Here is an 18,901-nt window from a genome sequence, read left to right as displayed (position 1 = left end):
GAAGAATGATGTGATATCCAGCTCAGAACCCTGGGTATGTCAAGCCCATACTCACCAGATGTGAGCCCCCTGGGGTTAAATATATAGCTGCTTAGGTTTCTCTGGTATTTGTCCGTAGCTGACTGGAATAAGTTCTTGTGTAAAAAACTGGAAATAAACCCAGTTTTCATTATTTTAATATGTTTATGAATTAGTCATCTTCACTCCTAAACTAAGAAAAATTTCCTTCATCTCTCTTTATAATTTTCACTTATACATTTCACAAGTATTATGAATAAATCTTGATGTAATATTTTTTCTTTTCTTATACACCTAGCCTCACCTTTGCAGTACTAACACCTTTTGCCTGTGCAAGTTTAGTTGAAACTGTTCAGGTAAAATTTCACTTTTGTCATACTTTTATTTATTTACTTTTTTAATTTTTTACTTCTATCCAATATTTAATCAATTTCAGTATCTACTATTGAAATTTGCTTGTTGGTGAAGTACAGTTATAGAACAATACCATTATTTCCTCTTATGAAAAATATAACTTGAAATCGGCTTTTAAGGATTAATGGGTGATTGGAAACAAAGGTTTATATCATTTATCTCAAACATGGATTTTTAGGTCCTGAGGCTCGTCACAATTGTATAATTTTTTTTTGAGATTTGATTCCTGTATGTGTATGTTACAAAGGTATGAATTGTATAATGTGTATTAGTGTTTATTGATAGTATTGTACTGATTTTCAAATACCATGATGATATGAAGATTGGAGCTTAAATTTCCATTGATACAAATGTTTTTGATATGTCTGTGACTTGAAAGGGTGTTTGAAAAGTAATGAGACTTACAGAACTGCTTGCCTGTTAATGGTCTTGATTTACCAGGTGCATACATTAATTGATGGAATGACATTTGATAAGTCAGTAGTGCTGGGTTTCATTTTTTGTTTCATAACAGTTTTATGAAAGCTACAATTATTTTTCAATGGTGGCAGTGAATTAAGAGAAAAATTTCAACAGAATTCTGTATAAAGCTCAGAAAAAGAGGCCAAACATTTGAGGTGATGCAGAAAGCCAAAGTTCAGAAGTATTTTGAAAACAGGGGAAAAAACCATGAGTGATTGATGATTTGAAGTGGGAGACCAAAGACCAAACACTTCTGTTACAGATGTGACATTTTAGAAAGCCAATCAATCATTGAATGAGACTAAATTATTATCATGGGATTTGTCTCCCAGTTCAAATTTTCCACTGTAAATTGTTCACTATAGTGAGATTTAACATGAGCTGAGTGTGTTTGCAACTTTGCAAACACACTCAGCTGTATTCCGTGACCCCAGTTGTGACCAGAAATGAATACATATGGAAGCTTGCCAGTGAAATGTATCTCTTGTTGAACAAAACCCTGAATTTTTATCCATAATCACCTGTGTTGTCTTGAATTAGACACTGACTCAGAATCCAACTAACAGTCAAATGTTCAGAAATACATAAATTTTCCTCCACTGAAGAAATTGTGCAGCACTTTTGACAATGATATTGTTTTTTATCTTTAGAGGCATCCTTCAGCACTGGGTACCTCAAAAGCAAACTGTGAATAGCAGATATTATGGAAATAAATATTAAAACTCATTTGCAGCACGTAGAAAAAAGGCTGGCATTCTTGATGAAACATTAGTTTTTGCTTCAAGACAATTTATGGATGCAGCACATCTGGCAAAAGACTTGTTGATGGCTGTTGGTGGAACACTAGTAAAACACCTACCATAGTCCCAACTTTGTTTCATGTAATATTTTGGCATTTCTGATTCTTAAACAAGCTTTGGGGATGCAAGTTTGTCTTTGACACAAAAGAAAGACAAACCATTATCACTATCTTATGCAAGATATCTGAAACCGGCTCTTGAAAAGTGAGAAGAATGCTACAAGAAATGTATATCATGTGAAGAACATTACTTGGAAAATGAAACCATACCTTGTTGTATGATTTCATTTATTTATTTGTTATATATAATGGCCAACAAGTCTATGGACTTCATTATGGACCATTATGTGAAATTTCATCAAAGTAGTAATTAAATAAATACATTCATAAAATAACACTGGGAATCATGGCACAAAGTACATTGGAACAGTATCAGAATACATGTGTACGCATGCATGCAAAGAGATTGAGTGATATCACATCATCAGCAGAATACACAAGTATATACACAGTAAAATTTATGCCGACCGGGCTAGCTGGGTGGGTAAAATGCCCGCCTGGCAACCCAAAGGTCGCGGGTTCGAATCCCGCCTCGGGCTTGGATCACGGTAAAATGCAAAAATCTTGGGAGGTGCATTATGGCCACAGAAGCTGATACATCAACAACTAACAAAAAAAAAAAAAAAAAAAGTAAAACTTATTTAATTCAAACTTTGGTAATTCTAATTTTTTTTCCTCATTTGGTTGCATTTGTGTTATTTATATGATAAAAGATCTGATAACAAAAAAAAACAAAAAAAAAAACATTGGGACAATTCAGTTTAACCTTGGGGGGTCCACGTACAGGGAGGGGAGTCCTGGTGTACCTATACCAAACAACAAAACATTTTGAATAAATTGCGACCCTACTTTTAAATTATTTGTTTTTGCTCCCTTTCATATTTTCTGTTTTTGAACTCCTATATTATAATGCCCTAAACTTAACAGTATTATAAAGTTAACAAATCCAGAAACCAGACTTAATTCCAGCCATATTTTTGTGACAAATTTCTTTCAAATATTCCTGACTTGAATCACCTTGTATACTGCACAGGGAAGCATTTTTGAATAGTGTTTTGGGTTTGTTTAACCATAAAAATTATCACTGAAAATAGTTTACAATGTGCTGACTTTTTAGAGAAGGCACAGATCATTAGAGAAGTAAAGAACTGTGCAAAGAAAAAGTATGAAATTTCCAAGGAGTTAGGAATGTATCAGTCAATACATTTTCATTGATATTGAAAAATAAAAGCAGGATTTTTGCAAAGCTGTAGTGGAAGTGTAACTCTGAAGTGCATTTCTTGCTGCTAACAAAGAATACTGACAACTGTAGGGAACTTTGCTGTGAGCTAAGGTAGAAAACAGCTTGGGCTTGCCGACTGAGCTAGCCAAGTGGGTAAAGTGCCTACCTGGCAACCCAAAGGTCGTGGGTTTGAATCCCGCCTCGGGCTTGGATCAGAGTAGAAAATGCAAAAACCTTGGGAGGTGCAATATGGCCACAGAAGCCGTTGCGCCAACAACTAACAAAAAAAAAGCTTGGGCTTGAAAACTTCGAAGCAAGTTCAAGGTGGATTTATAGTTTTAAGAAAAGGCATGACATCACTTTTAAAATGTGTGAAGAATTCATTTCCCTAAACAGCCATGAATGTGAAAGATGGATGTCCAAAGGTATTAAATCTTTATTGATAGACTATGATTTGAATAAAAAATTTTGGTTGACCATTGAACTGTTTGAAAAATGATTTGAATAGTGTTTTGGGTTTGTTTAACCATAAAAGTTATTGGTGAAAGTAGTTTACAATGTGCTGACTTTTTAGAGAAGGCACAGATCATCAGAGAAGTAAAGAACTGTGCAAAGAAGTGTGAAATTGCCAAGGAGTTAGGAATGTATCAGTCAATTCATTTTCATTGATGATGTTAATGACATAGAAATATCATGTGATTTTATTCATAGACAACTGTCCAGCACATACTGTTGTAATCAGTTTATCACCTACATATGTATTGTTTTTTCTTCTGAACATAACAGTGAAGATTTAATCATTTATCAGAGAGGGAACCAGCATTTTAAACACTTATTTCAACAGAATAAAATTCTGTTGAAATGGATAAGAATAATGATTTTATTCAGTGGGAATCTCCTGGAAGCATGCAGGCTGATTTAGCAGAGCTTAGCAAGAAATTTCAGCTAAAACAGTTGCAAATTGTTTCAGACACACAAAGGCATCTATCTTGTGTTTGTAATTGTGGGAGTTTTAGAAGCTTTTGTGTCTGTAATTGTGGGAGTCCAAGGAGCTTATAGAATCACCTGAAGAATTACAAACTTTAATAGAGCATGCTGAAATAAGTTTCAAAAATTGTGACTCTAGATGAAAATTTGGCTGTTATTGGTGAGTTTACTGACAATGAATATAGGAGATAATATAGGAAGTTATTGTCACTACTTCAGAGGATAAAAGTAAAGTTGTTGGGGAATTAGACAAAAAACTGAAGTAACCTAAGTTCTGGATACTGTGCAGCATTATATTGAACGAGAAGGTGCTTCGATTTATTTAAACTCTGTCAGTAATATTTATTACAGTAGAACCTTGTTTATCCATGTTAATGATGGGAAGCTGGATGCTAGTTAATCAAAACACATGGTTAATCAAAAATATTACTCACAGGAAATTAACAGTGTGCCTACAGTAGAATTATATATAATCTATTACAAGAGAAACAGAAAAGCATATATCTGTAATAGATATGAGAAACACTAAATTTTTCTTTTTTTCACTGTTCACTGATGTTACTTTAAGCTTGTGATCAATAGGATTGTAACTATATTAATGAATAAATTGATTTGATGCAATTTAATTTTGCATTTTTTAAAACAAGAACAAAATATAAAATTAACTTAGAGAAATAATCTGATATTAATGTTCTTTTTTTTTCTGTGGAAACTTTCACATGTATGGTTCTAATATTTTTAAAAATATAAAATGACACATTTAGATTTAGTCAGCATTTTATAATGAATAGATTCAAAGCGAAAAAACAATGACACTTGACTGCTGTTTGAACAAAGTAAATTGCATTAGGTGTAGAGAGAAGGCAAAGGAGTTAAATAATTAATTTTTTTGACTGCCTCACAAAGGTAATTAAATTCATGGTTAACCAAGGCACAGATAATCAAGGTTCCACTCTACTTTTGTTGAAAGGCAAAGGGCGCCTCCGTAGCCAGGTGGGCAGGAGCAGCAGTGCATAACACACGCTTCTTGATTAGACCGGGGTTCGGCCCCTCGACGTGGGCACCTGTACATGGTGAGGGGACCTCCCAGTGACGCTGCTGGACTTCCAGACTAGCATCACTGGGATCCAATGCCCACAGCCCAGGTTCCAGGCTTACATCAATGGAATCCGGCGTGTTTGCCGTGCGCTGCGACCCATGGAAATTCGGAAAGGGGGATCCTGGTGGTTGAGGGGCCCAGCTTCAATACACCACTTTGGCCCCTGCTTCGACAAGACGGGTGGTCTGGAAGGCCCAGCTAGGATCAATCGGCTAGTAGGCTGCTCACCTGCGAGGGTTAACCGTGTCAATGCCACGTTCCTACCCTCATGGTCCGAGGGACAGGATTCAGGCTGGCGGCAGTGCGGGTATAGTGTCTGGGTAGCCCTGGCGTTACACTCACGAGCGCATTTATTGCATGCCGGGTAGTGGGCAACCCTTTGGGCTCTGTGGTGGGTGGGGAGCCCGGGCACTGAACAATTTAAAAAACTCCATGAATCCTGATAAACTCACTTCTTCAGGGGCCCCAACCCGGTCCCTATCTGAAATCAATGAAAAGGAGACAGATAGAATTATTGCTAAAAAGAGGCAGCGAACCGAATTACCATCAGGGCCTGTCCCAAGGTTCTTAATCATGCATTCTACCAATGAAACACCGATTGGTAAAATGTCGCCCTTTTTTATTCAAAAAGGGTTAGATGGCTTAGCAGGTTCACCCAAATCAGTTAAGAGGCTTCGTTATGGAGACCTTTTAATTGAAACTAAAAATGACAGGCAATCTGAACATCTACTCCGAGTAACATCAATCGGAGGTATACCCATAACAGTGACACCACAGAACACTCAATTCATTGAGAGGTGTCATTTCGGAGTGGGACCTTCTCGACGTAACCGAGGAGGAAATCTGCTCCGAATTAAAACCACGGAGTCATTGTGTTAAGAGAATTACTGCGCGAAGGGATGGAAAAATTGTTAAAACCAGGAGCGTTATCCTGACTTTTAACTCTCCTAAACCTCCTGATGAGATTAAAGCTGGATACATCAACTGTTCAGTGCGTCCATATGTTGCGAACCCTTTACGGTGTTTTAAATGCCAGAAGTATGGACATTCTCAAATGACCTGCCGTGGAGTCCTTGCATGCGCTCGATGCGGTGCAAAGGACCACGAAACAACAGCATGTTCAGCCGCAAAACCCACCTGTATTAACTGTGAAGGCAAACACCCGGCCTACTCACGGGCATGCCAGAGGTGGAAAGAAGAAAAAGAAATTCAACGGCTGAAGGCAGAGCTAAATATATCATACCAGGAGGCAAGGAAATCGGTGAAACCCCTGAATATCAACAGACCTACCTACGCCCAGAAGGTAGCAGGGAGATGTTCCGTCGGAACTCAGACGGACATGACCATTCCTCGAAAGGAGTCTTTCACTCCCATCGCGCGTTATCTCCTAAGTTCTCAAAAACCTGCACAGAAAAACCAATCAGCTGCCACTCCTATATCAGTACCTCCTAATGCTCCACAAGCAACAAAGGAAATTGTGAAAGAAAAGAATAAGAAAGGGGAAGTCCCCCCTAGAACACAAGAAAACATGGATGTCAAGCAGAAGGAGGTACCCGAAGATTCAATGGAACTCTTTGCGGAGGAAGAAATGGACACGGGACAGCGTCCATTCTTCCCCAAAAAAGATAAACCCAAGACTGATAAAAGTAAGCCCTCAGCACCTCGGAAGCCACCTGATGGACCCACCAAGCCAAAATAACGGCTAAATTCCTACAGTGGAATTGTCGTGGATTCCGGCGAAATACCGATGACATCAAGGCCCTCCTGCAAAAGCACGAGCCAATTTGCTTTTGCTTGCAGGAGACTTACCTAAAGGCAAATGATGATCCCACAATGCATAACACCACCATTTTTCATAAGGATAGAATTGCGGATGGTCCTGCTCATGGAGGAGTGGCTATCCTTGTGGGAAACCAGACCCCAGTTCAGCCCTTGCTAATTACAACTAGCATAGAAACTGTTGCAATTCGCCTTACAGTGGGATTTTTATTAACGGTCTGCTCTATTTATTTGCCACCTGGGACTAACATCACCCAGGCAGACCTTGATGATCTTCTAACGCAACTGCCTCCCCCTTTCTTACTTCTCGGGGATTTTAACGGACATAACACCCTGTGGGGTAGTGCTAACATCAACGGAAGGGGACGAGTCATAGAGTGTATGCTCAATGACAATGACCTTTCCCTTCTAAATAATGGAACAAACACCTTCTTCCACATGCCTACCCGTACTTTTTCTGCCATTGATCTCTCTATCTGCTCCCCTTCTCTACTCCCTTCACTCACTTGGGAAGTGGAGGAGAATCCATACGGAAGTGATCACTTCCCTGTGATAACCTCGTTACACAGTGGGAGACAATGTCTTCCCTTCAGGTTACCACGGTGGAAGATTGATCAGGCTGACTGGACTGCCTTCCAACATCAGGCAAATTTTGATCTTAGCACAGTCAGTCAAGAGCCTATCAATGATGCAGTTGAGTACATCACAGAAAATATTGTCCAAGCAGCTGCGAATGCTGTTCCAAAAACATCTGCCCGGTTTCCACCATTTCCCAAACCTTGGTGGAATTCACAATGCACAGCATCAAAACAAAGCGTGGGGGATATTCCACCGATATCCTACCACGACCAACCTTATAGCCTTTAAACGTGCACGAGCCAAAGCATGATATATCCGCCGTCAGAGTCAAAAGGAATGGTGGATCCATTTTACATCATCTATTAACTCTAACTCTAAGGTAGTCTGGGATAAAATCCAGAAAATGCAGGGAAAATATACATCCCACCCTTCTTCAATCCTAGATTATAATGGATGCGCTATAGCAGCTCCAACTGCAATAGCCAATGCTCTTGGGGAAACATTCTCTAACATCTCTGCAACATCTTCGTATTCCCCAGAGTTCCTGGTCCTGAAATATAAAATCGAAAAACAGGCACTTAACTTTAAATCTAAGAGCATTTATCCCTACAACGGGAATTTCACTATTCAGGAACTGAAAAGAACCCTCGCTCTTTCCAAAGCAAGTGCCGTTGGACCAGATGGCATCCATTATGAAATGATTAAACATCTTTCACCAAAATCTATGGATTGTCTGCTCCTTCTGTATAACAGAATCTTTACTGAAGGGCAGTTTCCGGACTCCTGGCGAAAGGCAATCGTTCTTGCCTTTCCTAAGCCAGGAAAGGATCCAAAAGTCACCACCAACTATCGTCCTATTGCTCTGACTAGCTGTCAGTGCAAAATCCTGGAGAGAATGGTTAATTCTTGTTTAATATGGTATCTCGAATCAAATGACCTTCTCTCCAACATCCAGTGCGGCTTCCGAAGGAACCGGTCCACTTTGGACCATCTTACTAGATTGGAAGCATCCATCCGGGGTGCTTTCCTAAAATGCGAACACTTGGTGTCGGTGTTCTTTGACATGGAAAAAGCGTATGACACAACTTGGAAATTTGGCATTTTAAAAGATTTACATAGCCTAGGCCTTAGAGGGCATCTACCCTTTTTTATTCAAAACTTTTTAGCCAATCGATCGTTCCAAGTTCGTGTGTGGGATCCTCACTCTCTTGTTCCTTTAGCCAAGAGGAGGGAGTACCAAGAGGATCAGTAATAAATGTCACGCTTTTTGCCATCAAAATAAATTCCATCACAGAACAACTTCCTCCAACTGTAAACAGTGCCCTCTATGTTGATGACTTTAGCATTTTTTGTCAGTCGTGCAACATGAGGGTTATTGAAAGACAACTGCAGAAAGCCATTGATAGTCTGAATTCCTGGGCACTTGCTAACGGCTTCAGGTTCTCGCCGGAGAAGACAGTTTGTGTACACTTTTGTCGCAAGCGTAATCTTCATCCTGAACCTGAATTAAGGCTCGGACAAAATGCTATTCCAGTAGCAGCGAACACAAAATTCTTGGGACTCATATTCGATAAAAAACTGACCTTTTTGGATCATATCCGTCAACTCCGCACAAAGTGCACACGTGGGCTTAATATTCTTCGCTCGCTCTCCCCTACATCTTGGGGAGCAGACCGATGTATCCTTCTTCGGCTTTACCGTGCACTTGTGCGATCCAAACTATAGTATGGGTCCCAGGTATATTCCTCAGCCAGAGACAGTGTCCTGCGATGGCTGGGCCCCGTCCATCATCAGGCCTTACGTATTGCTACTGGAGCATATCGCACATCTCCTGTCCAGAGTTTATACGTCGAAGCAAACGAACCACCGTTATTGCTTCGACGTAAGCAGTTGTCTTTAAAGTACGCTTTAAAACTGAAATCCCTGCCAGACCATCCTACGTGGCCATTCGTTTTTGAGCCACGATGGGAAAATTTATACGATACCCGTAAGACTGCCAATCGTCCTTTTGGTATTCGTCTCCAAGAGCTACTCAAAGAACTCAATATCAAGGTAGACAAGGTTGCCCAAACACCAAAGCAACCCTTTCCACCCTGGCATGCTCATGTCTCGGCATGTGACTTGTCTCTTAGAAATTGGGGAAAGTTGGACACTCCATCATCTGTCTACCTGCAGCTTCATTCAGCACACCGAACTGAATATTCTGACTTCGCGCCAGTCTACACAGACGGTTCGAAGTCAGAATCATACGTGGGACCTGCTTTACAGACACTACTACATCGGAGCAGATTCCCTCTGAATGCAGCATATTTACTGCAGAGCTGCACGCTATAGAGTTAGCCTTGGATCACATTAGTGAATGCCAATACCAACGGTTCATTTTATATTCCGACTCGCTCAGCATGTTACAGGCTTTAATATCTGTGAGATATAATCCTCATCCAGTTCTGTCTAGTATCCAGCAGAAGATTCACTTCCTCCGTGGACGTGAATATGATATCCGCTTCTGCTGGATTCTCAGCCACATTGGGATTACGGGAAATGATTTCGCTGACACCGCAGCCAAATCATCAATTCCCAATAATAATCGCTGCCTGTCAGTCCCCTATACAGACTACAGGCAAACAATACAGCAGAAGATACATTCCCAATGGCAGGATTTGTGGAATGGACAGACTGGGAATAAACTATATCGTATAAAGCCTGTAATTGAACTGTGGCAGTCTAGTCTGTGCAGGAATCATAAGGAGGAAGTTGTTCTAGCCCGGACCCGCATAGGACATAGTCATTTGACTCATTCTTTTTTGCTGAGGGCTGATGACCCGCCTATGTGTGAGTCCTGTGGCACAATTTTATCAGTTAGACACATTTTAATTGAATGTCCAGATTTAACAATATCCGTTTTACCGCTTTTAACCATCTGACTGATCCATATACACTCAGTCAGATTTTATCTGACAATGACAGTGTGTCTGCTGTTTTTAGCTTTTTAAAATCAATAAATATTTTTACTCATATATAAAATTTTTACATTTTTCTTTTATATATTTGTTATACCTTTTGACATAGTGATCTAACTAATTAGGTCACTGAAAATTTAAAATTTTTTATAAATGACCTGGTCTTGGCGCATTATAGCCTTAGTAGCTAATGCGCCAATAAAACCAAACCAAACCAAGACCAGGGTTCGAGCCCGGTCTAATGACCACCGCATATCCCCAGAGCAATATGGCCTTAGTTGCTAATGCTCCTAAAAACCAAATAACTAACTAACTGAAAGTCAAAGCAGGGGAAATAAAAAAAAAATTTAAAAAAATCAGAAATAGAATATTTTAATCATAAATAAAAACAATGATTGTAGTTGATTTTACTGAAATTTTGATTGTATTTTATAATTTTTTTCAATGTGATATTACTATGTTTATGAATATCATTCTAATTTGTTATAGTAATAATAATTCAGCATGTTTTTTTTGTTTTGCAGTAAAATGTTTGCAATATTAACAATGTTTACAATTATTACAAACAATGTTTGCAACATTGTTTGTAATAATTTTTATAAGAATATTCTACAACTTAGACATATATGTTGTTATTAGAACATAAAATACATTTTTTTATAGTTATCTGGTTGTTTGTTATGCCTATAGCTTTGCCTTAATTAAAAAACTTGTCTTGGTTAATTTGAATCTCAAATCAAATTTTCTTGGGAGTTGATTCCCTTCATATTTGAATTATCCAAGTTTCACTGTATTTAAAGCAAGAAATATAGTTTTATATTTTACATATGTTTTATAGAAGATGATATGACTTCAATATTATTAAGATATGGAATAATATAGCATGCACTGATTGATTTTTTTCAAAATTCAGTGGAATTAATGGAATTCATGTTTGCGATTGTTAATCAGTTGAAAAGTGTACAACGTGGCAGTGAGTAAAATGTTAATAATAACTAACTTTTAAAATTAATTCTCTTAAGTTAATTCTGAATCTGGACACAAATTATACATTATAGTTTAAAAAAAAAAAAAAAAAAGGCAGTAACTGACTTCCACAGCAACATTAGAAAATAACATTTTCCAATGTTAGTACAAAATAGAGTCTTCATTTGAAAACCTGTTATAATTGATACATGCATGTTAGGTATCAGTTACCATCTGTGCATGTTTTGTTCTCCTTTATATATAGTAATATGTTGACAATCAATATGTGAATTTACTGGACAAATTTTATAAGTTGTAGGAGTTAGTAGTAGCATGTGATGCAAGAAAGCAGGCTTATATAGCATCAACTAGGAACAAAGCCACCATAAAAAACGTGCGTACGCACTCACGCATGCACTCTCTCTCCCTCCCTCCAAGAATTTGTCTAGTTCTTCCTTTAATTTATTCAAACCATCCATTTCCATGTCAACAGATGGAAGCCTATTTCAGTACTTAACCACTTGCTGGCTGAAGGCAAACTTCTGGACATCTATCCTGCAACCCTCCTTACTCAACTTAAATTGATGTCCTATCATGTGTGTAGTGTTAGCAAGAGGAGGAATGCCATTCACATTCAGTGTACTCAATCCACTCAAGGCCTTAAATACCTCAATCAGATCACACTGCAGGTGCCCATGAAGCCTTTTGTTCCCCTCACCAATCTGGTTGCCCTTCTCTGCACCCATTCCAGCAGATCTAATCCTTCCTAAAGTGAGCCCTTCAGACCTGCATACAATACTCTAGATACAGCCTAACCATGGCCTTATATAAAGTGATTAGCACCTCCTTATCCCTACTAGCAAAGTTTCTGTATGTCATTGACAAAACACCATGAGCTGTCCTAGCAGCATGTCTGCACTGCTCAGAGAATTTCATATCTGACTGCACAATATTACCTCCCCTGAATCTTAGGATGCTCTCATAATTATGGCTAAGGATATGAAACCTCCTTTGCTGCCTCTTTTAATATGATTGGATAGATCCCATCCACCCAGGTCTTTTTCATTTTCTGCTACCCTGCGTATAGTTCCACACAGTTGATAAGTTACTCTGAGATTACTGCTACCTATATGAGTATTACTCTCAGCCCATCAACCTAATTTTTCTAAATCTTGTTACAGTGGCATACTGTCATTACCGTCGTCAACCAACGTTTGTATCATCTGCAAACTTTGATATTAAGCATGATATGCCTTCATCAGTATCATTAATAAATATTGAAAACAACAATGGGCCCAGCACTGAACCTTGTGGAACTCCTCTGATACTATTAGTACACGAAGTGCAGTGCCCATTGATAACCACTCTGTTTTCTTCCACTTAACCATCCCTTTATCTATAGCAGTAACTTGCCCTTACTGCCCATATTGTTCCAGTTTATACAGCAGTCTTTTATGTGTGACAGTATCAAAAGCCTTCCTCAAATCAAGTATTTGATATCAAAATTATTTTTTGCATTCTGTTCTTTGGTGACTGCATCATAGTAACCTATCCGATTGGTTAGACTGCCCCTTTATCAAATTACATTTGCACATTTCCAGTCCATATAGACCTTCCCTGAATCCAAGGATGCTCTCATACTTATGGATAAGGCTTTGCTTACCTCCTTTGCTGCCTTCCTTAATATAATTGGATAGATTCCATCCACCTCAGGTGCCTGTTTTTTTATGTCCATCTTCAACAATTTCTCTTTCACTTTCCTTTCAGTTATCACAGTCATTTAGCTCCTTGTTAGAGTTTGATAATCTTCTGGCATCCCCTTCCCTAAAGAATTCCTCATGTTTGAATATAAATGCAAAATACCTATTCAATTTGTCTCCAACCTGGGCAGGGTCATCAACAGTTAACCTGTAGACATCTAGAAGTCCAATGTGATATAAGTGTAAAAGTCTTTGATGTTTTTCTTTGCATTCTTTGGCAGAGACTCCTCATAATCTGGTTTAGCTTGCATAACCTCCTTTGTGACTTTGATTACAGACTAATTTGTATCTCCTGTAGGCTTCTGTATCACATGATAATTTGTATACATCCCATGAACTTTTCTTCTCTGCTACATATCTGAATAGTTCATCTGACATCCATTTAAGTCAAAGCCTTGAACAGCATTTCTTTGTTGGTATGAAAAGCCTAGTAGCTTCTTTGATTACTTGCCTGAATAGTTCCCATTTAGAATTCACTGCTGGCATCAGCTTCATTCGCTAGAATCAGCATCCAGAATTTGTTCGCTAGCATCAGCAAATAATCTTGTATCCCCTTCTATTTAAGTGTATCCCATTTCTGTAAAGACAGTCTCTCCTGTTAACAAGCCAGACAACACTGAGAAAAATTCTACCCCATGAGCCTTGCACATTCTGTCCAGGACCAAATTGATTGACAAAGCTCTCAACATGTATTCCTTCCTGTCATTTCTGTCATTTCAAAACAAGAGTTAGGCACCTCAGACGAGCTGCATAACATGCTGTGTAAACCTCATTCAATGGATAAAAGGAAAGAAGAGCTTTTACTTGGATTTCAGGGAATTACCAGTTGTTACTATTTCTTTTGCTTGTTGGATAGTTTAGTAATCGAACCATACTATATCACCAAGGATTGGCTAATGCAAGAAGATTTTTTTTTTTTTTATGAAAACCACAGACACTAGAGGTATTAGAATCTATAGTACTTAGTACCATGCATGGGCTGTAGGTTGAGAAGATGAAAGAAGATATTTGTTGACATTAGACTTCAACTTCTGTAGAATAATTTTCAGGAAATACGTATGAAGGAAGGTTGTTCCAGAAAACGACAGTTGAATGAATAAACAAGGAAGATGAAAAGTTGGTTCTGTGAGTTTGAAGTTGGACAGTAAATGGATGTTGGCTGGTGGTGGCACGTGTTTGGACTGTTTTGAAAGAGAGAGTGGGAATTATAGAAGCCAATTCAGAAGAACAGTGCCCGTGGAAGTATCTGTAGAAAAGGCATGCAGCAGAAACAGTAAGTCTATGAGATGGAGTGGAGAGACTGTTAGAGATGAGCCATTAATTAACCTAACTGCCCTCTTCTGAATGGAATCTAGCAGCCTGAGAGAGGTTTTGGGAGCACCACCCGAGATGTGGGAACAATATTTCATGGTAGGGTGGATTTGCGATTTGTACAGCGTGAACAGCTGTTTGGAAAAGGATTGAAATCAACTAAGTTGTCTTTGCCCCACTGGAGATTGGCATTTAAGGAATTGGTAGCAGATATTCGAGAATTTGAAGCTGATTGAGCAGGGTGAGGTTTTTCAAACTGGAAAGTGGAATGCAATGTGCTGTCATCGGCAAAACTATGGATAGGATTTGCGGTCAATGGAATAAGGCCATTAATATACAAGAGGAAAAGAGTGTGGGAAAGAACTGAACCTTGGGGGAGACCAGATTTAGTGAAAAAGTCAGAAGACGGTGAGCCATCTAACATCACCCTCAGTGAGTGGTCAGAGAGAAAACTGGATAACTAATTACAAAAAACAGTTGGCAGACCATAAGATGGAAGCTTGTTTAGAAGACCTTTATAACAAAGACGATCGAAAGCCTTTGAGATGTCAAGAGCAACTGCTTGTGTTTCACCGAACTTTTCCATTGAATTTGTCCATAAATGGGTAACATAAGCCAGAATATCACCAGTGGATCAATACTGATTGAATCCATACTGGCGATCGTTGATCAGATGGAAGGTTTTTAGGTAGTTTAAGAGTTGACAGTTAATTGATTTTTCCTTTACTTTAGAAAGAGAAGTAATTGCAATGGGACGATAATTGGATGGGAGGGATTTGTTACCCTTTTTAGGAGCTGGCTGGGTATGAGCAGATTTATAAGCAGAAGGAAAAACACCTTTGGAATAAGAAAGTGAAAAAAGCAGCAAAGAAGAAGAAAAATGAGAGTTAGAGTGTGTTGTAGGCCAAAAACAGCCCTATGAATATAAAAAAAAATAATAATAAAATAAAATAATATAATGAGCAACTATAGAGGCAAAAAGATTGAGCCAATAAACCAGAATGTTTTATAGGGAATATTAACTTTCCTGATGTTGATTGGCACTTGTGGGTTGGTCACTCACACAGTTGCAGAAATTTTCTAGATTTATTGGATGACTGCTTTCTACAGCTGCATATTACAGAGGCAAAAAAGAAAGCAGTACTCTTAATCTCATAATCAGCAGTGACTCTTCATGCATTAAGAATCTCCTGATAAAGGAAGCATTAGGCTACAGTGATCATAATAGTAAATTCTGACACTCTAAAATGTGGAATTCTTTAAAATCCAAAACAGATTACAATAATACTGCTGACTTAATATTTCTGTGGATTATAAAATCAACATTTTATAATCTGGAAATATTAAGACAGCAGTTGCATTTGTCTCTAAAAATCCATGCAGTGAAGAGTGACATTTTTTCTTTATAAGATGATTACAGATGCATCTTCCCCTTTAATTGATTCTTGCAGCCAGGAGGATTTAAACTGTATAGATAATGCAATGATTTTAATTCTCACAGCAAAATAAACTCACCTTTGTAGTGAGTTGCCCTGCTATTGCACTGCTTTCAAATATATGGCTTCTATTAAAGGTAAATTATCGGCATTTCTTTAAAAGAGAAGACTGCCATGACAGCCTGTTTCAGGACTAAGTAGTCCCTCATCAGATAGCTGGTAGAAGGTGACAACACACAGACAAAACAGGTGTAAAGAATTCTTCCATGTTTCTCCTATATATGAAATCAGTTTTTAAAGTTAATGTAGCTGAAGCTATCTATTGAAAGTAGTGCAATACCAAAGCAACTCATTACAAAGGCACATTTCTTCTGCTCTGAGAAGTAAGACCATAGCATTATCTATGCTGTTTAAATCCTGTTGCCGGCAAAACAAATGAAAGGACAAGATAGTCATTATAAATGTTTATAGATTCCAAATAAGTTCAGTTGTTTGCGTTTAATATTCATTGAAAGTGGTCCTCTAAAACTGCTCAATCATTAGTTATACCTTTATAAAATCTGGTCCCTCTTAATTCCTGAGGGTACTGGATTTTAAAGAGTTTATTGTATATTGATGTGAGATCTACTTAAAGGTGTAACAACTATTGTCAAAGGTAGGGGCTTTTCTAAAGGCAACTACTATCATAAGGCAATTACAGGTGGTCTTAGTCAGTTTTTAATTCCTTCCAGTGGGACCAAATCGTGATATTACCAACCGCAAATTCTAAATTGGAAGCATTCAGAGAATTGATCATAGATGCTCTTAAGCTTTTTATACCAAAAAAAAAATATACCGTTCAAGGTTTAGACATAAATAAATGTCAGATGAACTGATGAGACTATATGGCTGAAGAGAAAAATGCATAGGAGAATTGTACACTATCAATGGACACAGACACTGACAGTAAATGCAAACTAGTCTGCAATATAATCACTAAGGGTAGGCAAGCTGAGACAGATTATGAAATATCTTTGGCTGAGAATCCAAACAAAGTGGCAGAGAATTCTTTGCTTATGTTAAAACTAGAGGGAAAGGAGTGAATCACATTGGCTCACTAGATATGAATGGCATAACCATTGATGATACTGTTGGGTTTCTGATAAACTAAATAAATATTTTGCATATACGTTTACTCATGAAGAAGTTTTGGAATGGGAACACCAGAAATAAACCACATTCTGAGAGCTAAATGATTTTGTGTTAACTGAGAAGAAGAAAGTGGAAGAGAAATTATAGAAGCCAGAAGGTTTCAACAATTTCTTTTCCACTTTCTTTTTTTTGGAAAGTATATGGGGCTAATGTGATATATCCAGTTATATTAAAAGAAACAACAAAGAGATAGGGAGTAATTTTTCGATATTATGAGAGCATTCTTAAATTTAGAGTAGGTTCCTATAGATGGAAATAGTAGTAATAGTAGTAGTGGCATGTGATGCAAGAAAGCAAGTGTATGAGCTTATGCAGCATCAGTCAAAAAAAAAAAAAAAAAAATTAACACCATTCCCTCCAAATGCCTGTCCAGTTCCTCCTTAAATTTATTCAACCTATCAACTTCCACAACGACAGATGGAAGTTTGTTCCAGCAATTAACCACCCGCTGGCTAAAGGCAAATTTCCGCACATCTATTCTACATCTGTCTTTTCTTAATTTGAATTTATGCCCCCTTAGGTTCGTAATCTGAACAAGTGGAAGGATCCCATCAGAATTCAGCATGCTCAACCCAATCAAGGCCTTCTACACCTCAATCAGATCACCACGCAAGTGCCTAGTCTCCAGCCACTGCAATTTGCAGAACTTAAGCCTCTCTTGGTAAGAGGATCCCTTCATTCCCCTCACCAATCTTGTTGCCCTTCTCTGTACACGCTCAAGTAAATCTACATCCTTCCGAAAATTAGGCCTCCAGACCTGTACGCAGTACTCAAGGTGTGGCCTGACCATTGCCTTATACAGAGGGACAATCACCTCCTCCCTGCTAGCAAAATTCCTATATATCCTTGACAAAACCCCATGACCTGATCTGTCAGCCTGTCTGAATTGCTCAGAAAACTTCATATCTGCCTGCACAATTACTCCCAGGTCTTTTTCATTTTCTACCACCTTAAGTGTAGTACCACACAGTTGGTACGTTTCTCTGGGGTTACTTCTCCCATATGCAGTACTTTGTATTTGTCAAGGTTAAACTTCAATTGCCACTTCTTAGCCCATCTGCCCAAATTATCTAGATCCTGTTGCAGTAGCACACTGCCATTACTGTCATTAACAACCCTGCCAACCTTTGTATCATCTGCAAACTTCGACATTAAGCCTGATATACCTTCATCAATAGCATTGATAAATATACAAAACAACAGTGGACCTAACACCGAACCCTGTGGGACTCCACTAATAACATTAGTACAAGAAGAGCAGCACCCATTGATTACAACCCTCTGTCTTCTCCCACTTAACCATCCTTTTATCCATTGTAGCAACTTACCCTTAATACCATTCTGCTCCAATTTGTACAATAGTCTTACATGCGCAACAGTGTCAAAAGCTTTCCTGAAATCCAAATATATGATATCAAAATTATTTTTTACATCCAGTTCCTTTGTAACCACATCCTATCAAATTTGTCAGACAAGACTTTTCCTTAACAAACCCATGCTGTGTCTGAATTATTACTGCAGTCTTGTCTAGATGATCCTGCAATGCATCTTTAACCAGTGACTCCATTATTTTACCCGGAACAGAAGTTAAACTAACTGGTCTGTAATTACTCGTGTCACCCTTTGATCCCCCTTTGTGAATTGGGGATACATTTGCACATCTCCAGTCCGTGGGAACCTCCCCCGAGTCCAAGGATGCTCTCATAATTATGGCTAAGGGTTTGCTTAGTTGCTTTGCCGCCTCCTTTAATATAACTGGATAGATCCCATCCACCCCAGGTGCTTTTCTTATGTTCAACTTCAACAATTTCTCCTCCACTTTGCTTTCAGTTATTACAATATCATTAAGTATCCTGCT

The 18,901-nt window shown here is 38.4% G+C and overlaps 1 protein-coding gene across 1 annotated transcript in view; it reads left to right on the top strand.

Moving 5' to 3' along the window:
* The window catches only part of LOC150083372 (mitochondrial outer membrane protein SLC25A46-like), a 234,928-nt gene that overhangs the window by 147,490 nt on the left and 68,537 nt on the right, over positions 1-18,901 (top strand). The window contains exon 7 of the mRNA XM_090378488.1: positions 317-374. Coding sequence (XP_090234614.1) covers positions 317-374 — 58 coding nt within the window. The remainder of the gene's footprint in view (positions 1-316; positions 375-18,901) is intronic.

Source organism: Mastigoproctus giganteus, chromosome 7 (assembly GCF_048544385.1).
Source record: "Mastigoproctus giganteus isolate SK-2022 chromosome 7, ASM4854438v1, whole genome shotgun sequence".
In the NCBI taxonomy this organism is placed as follows: Eukaryota; Metazoa; Arthropoda; class Arachnida; order Uropygi; family Thelyphonidae; genus Mastigoproctus; species Mastigoproctus giganteus.
This window is presented reverse-complemented; position numbering and strand designations above follow the sequence as displayed.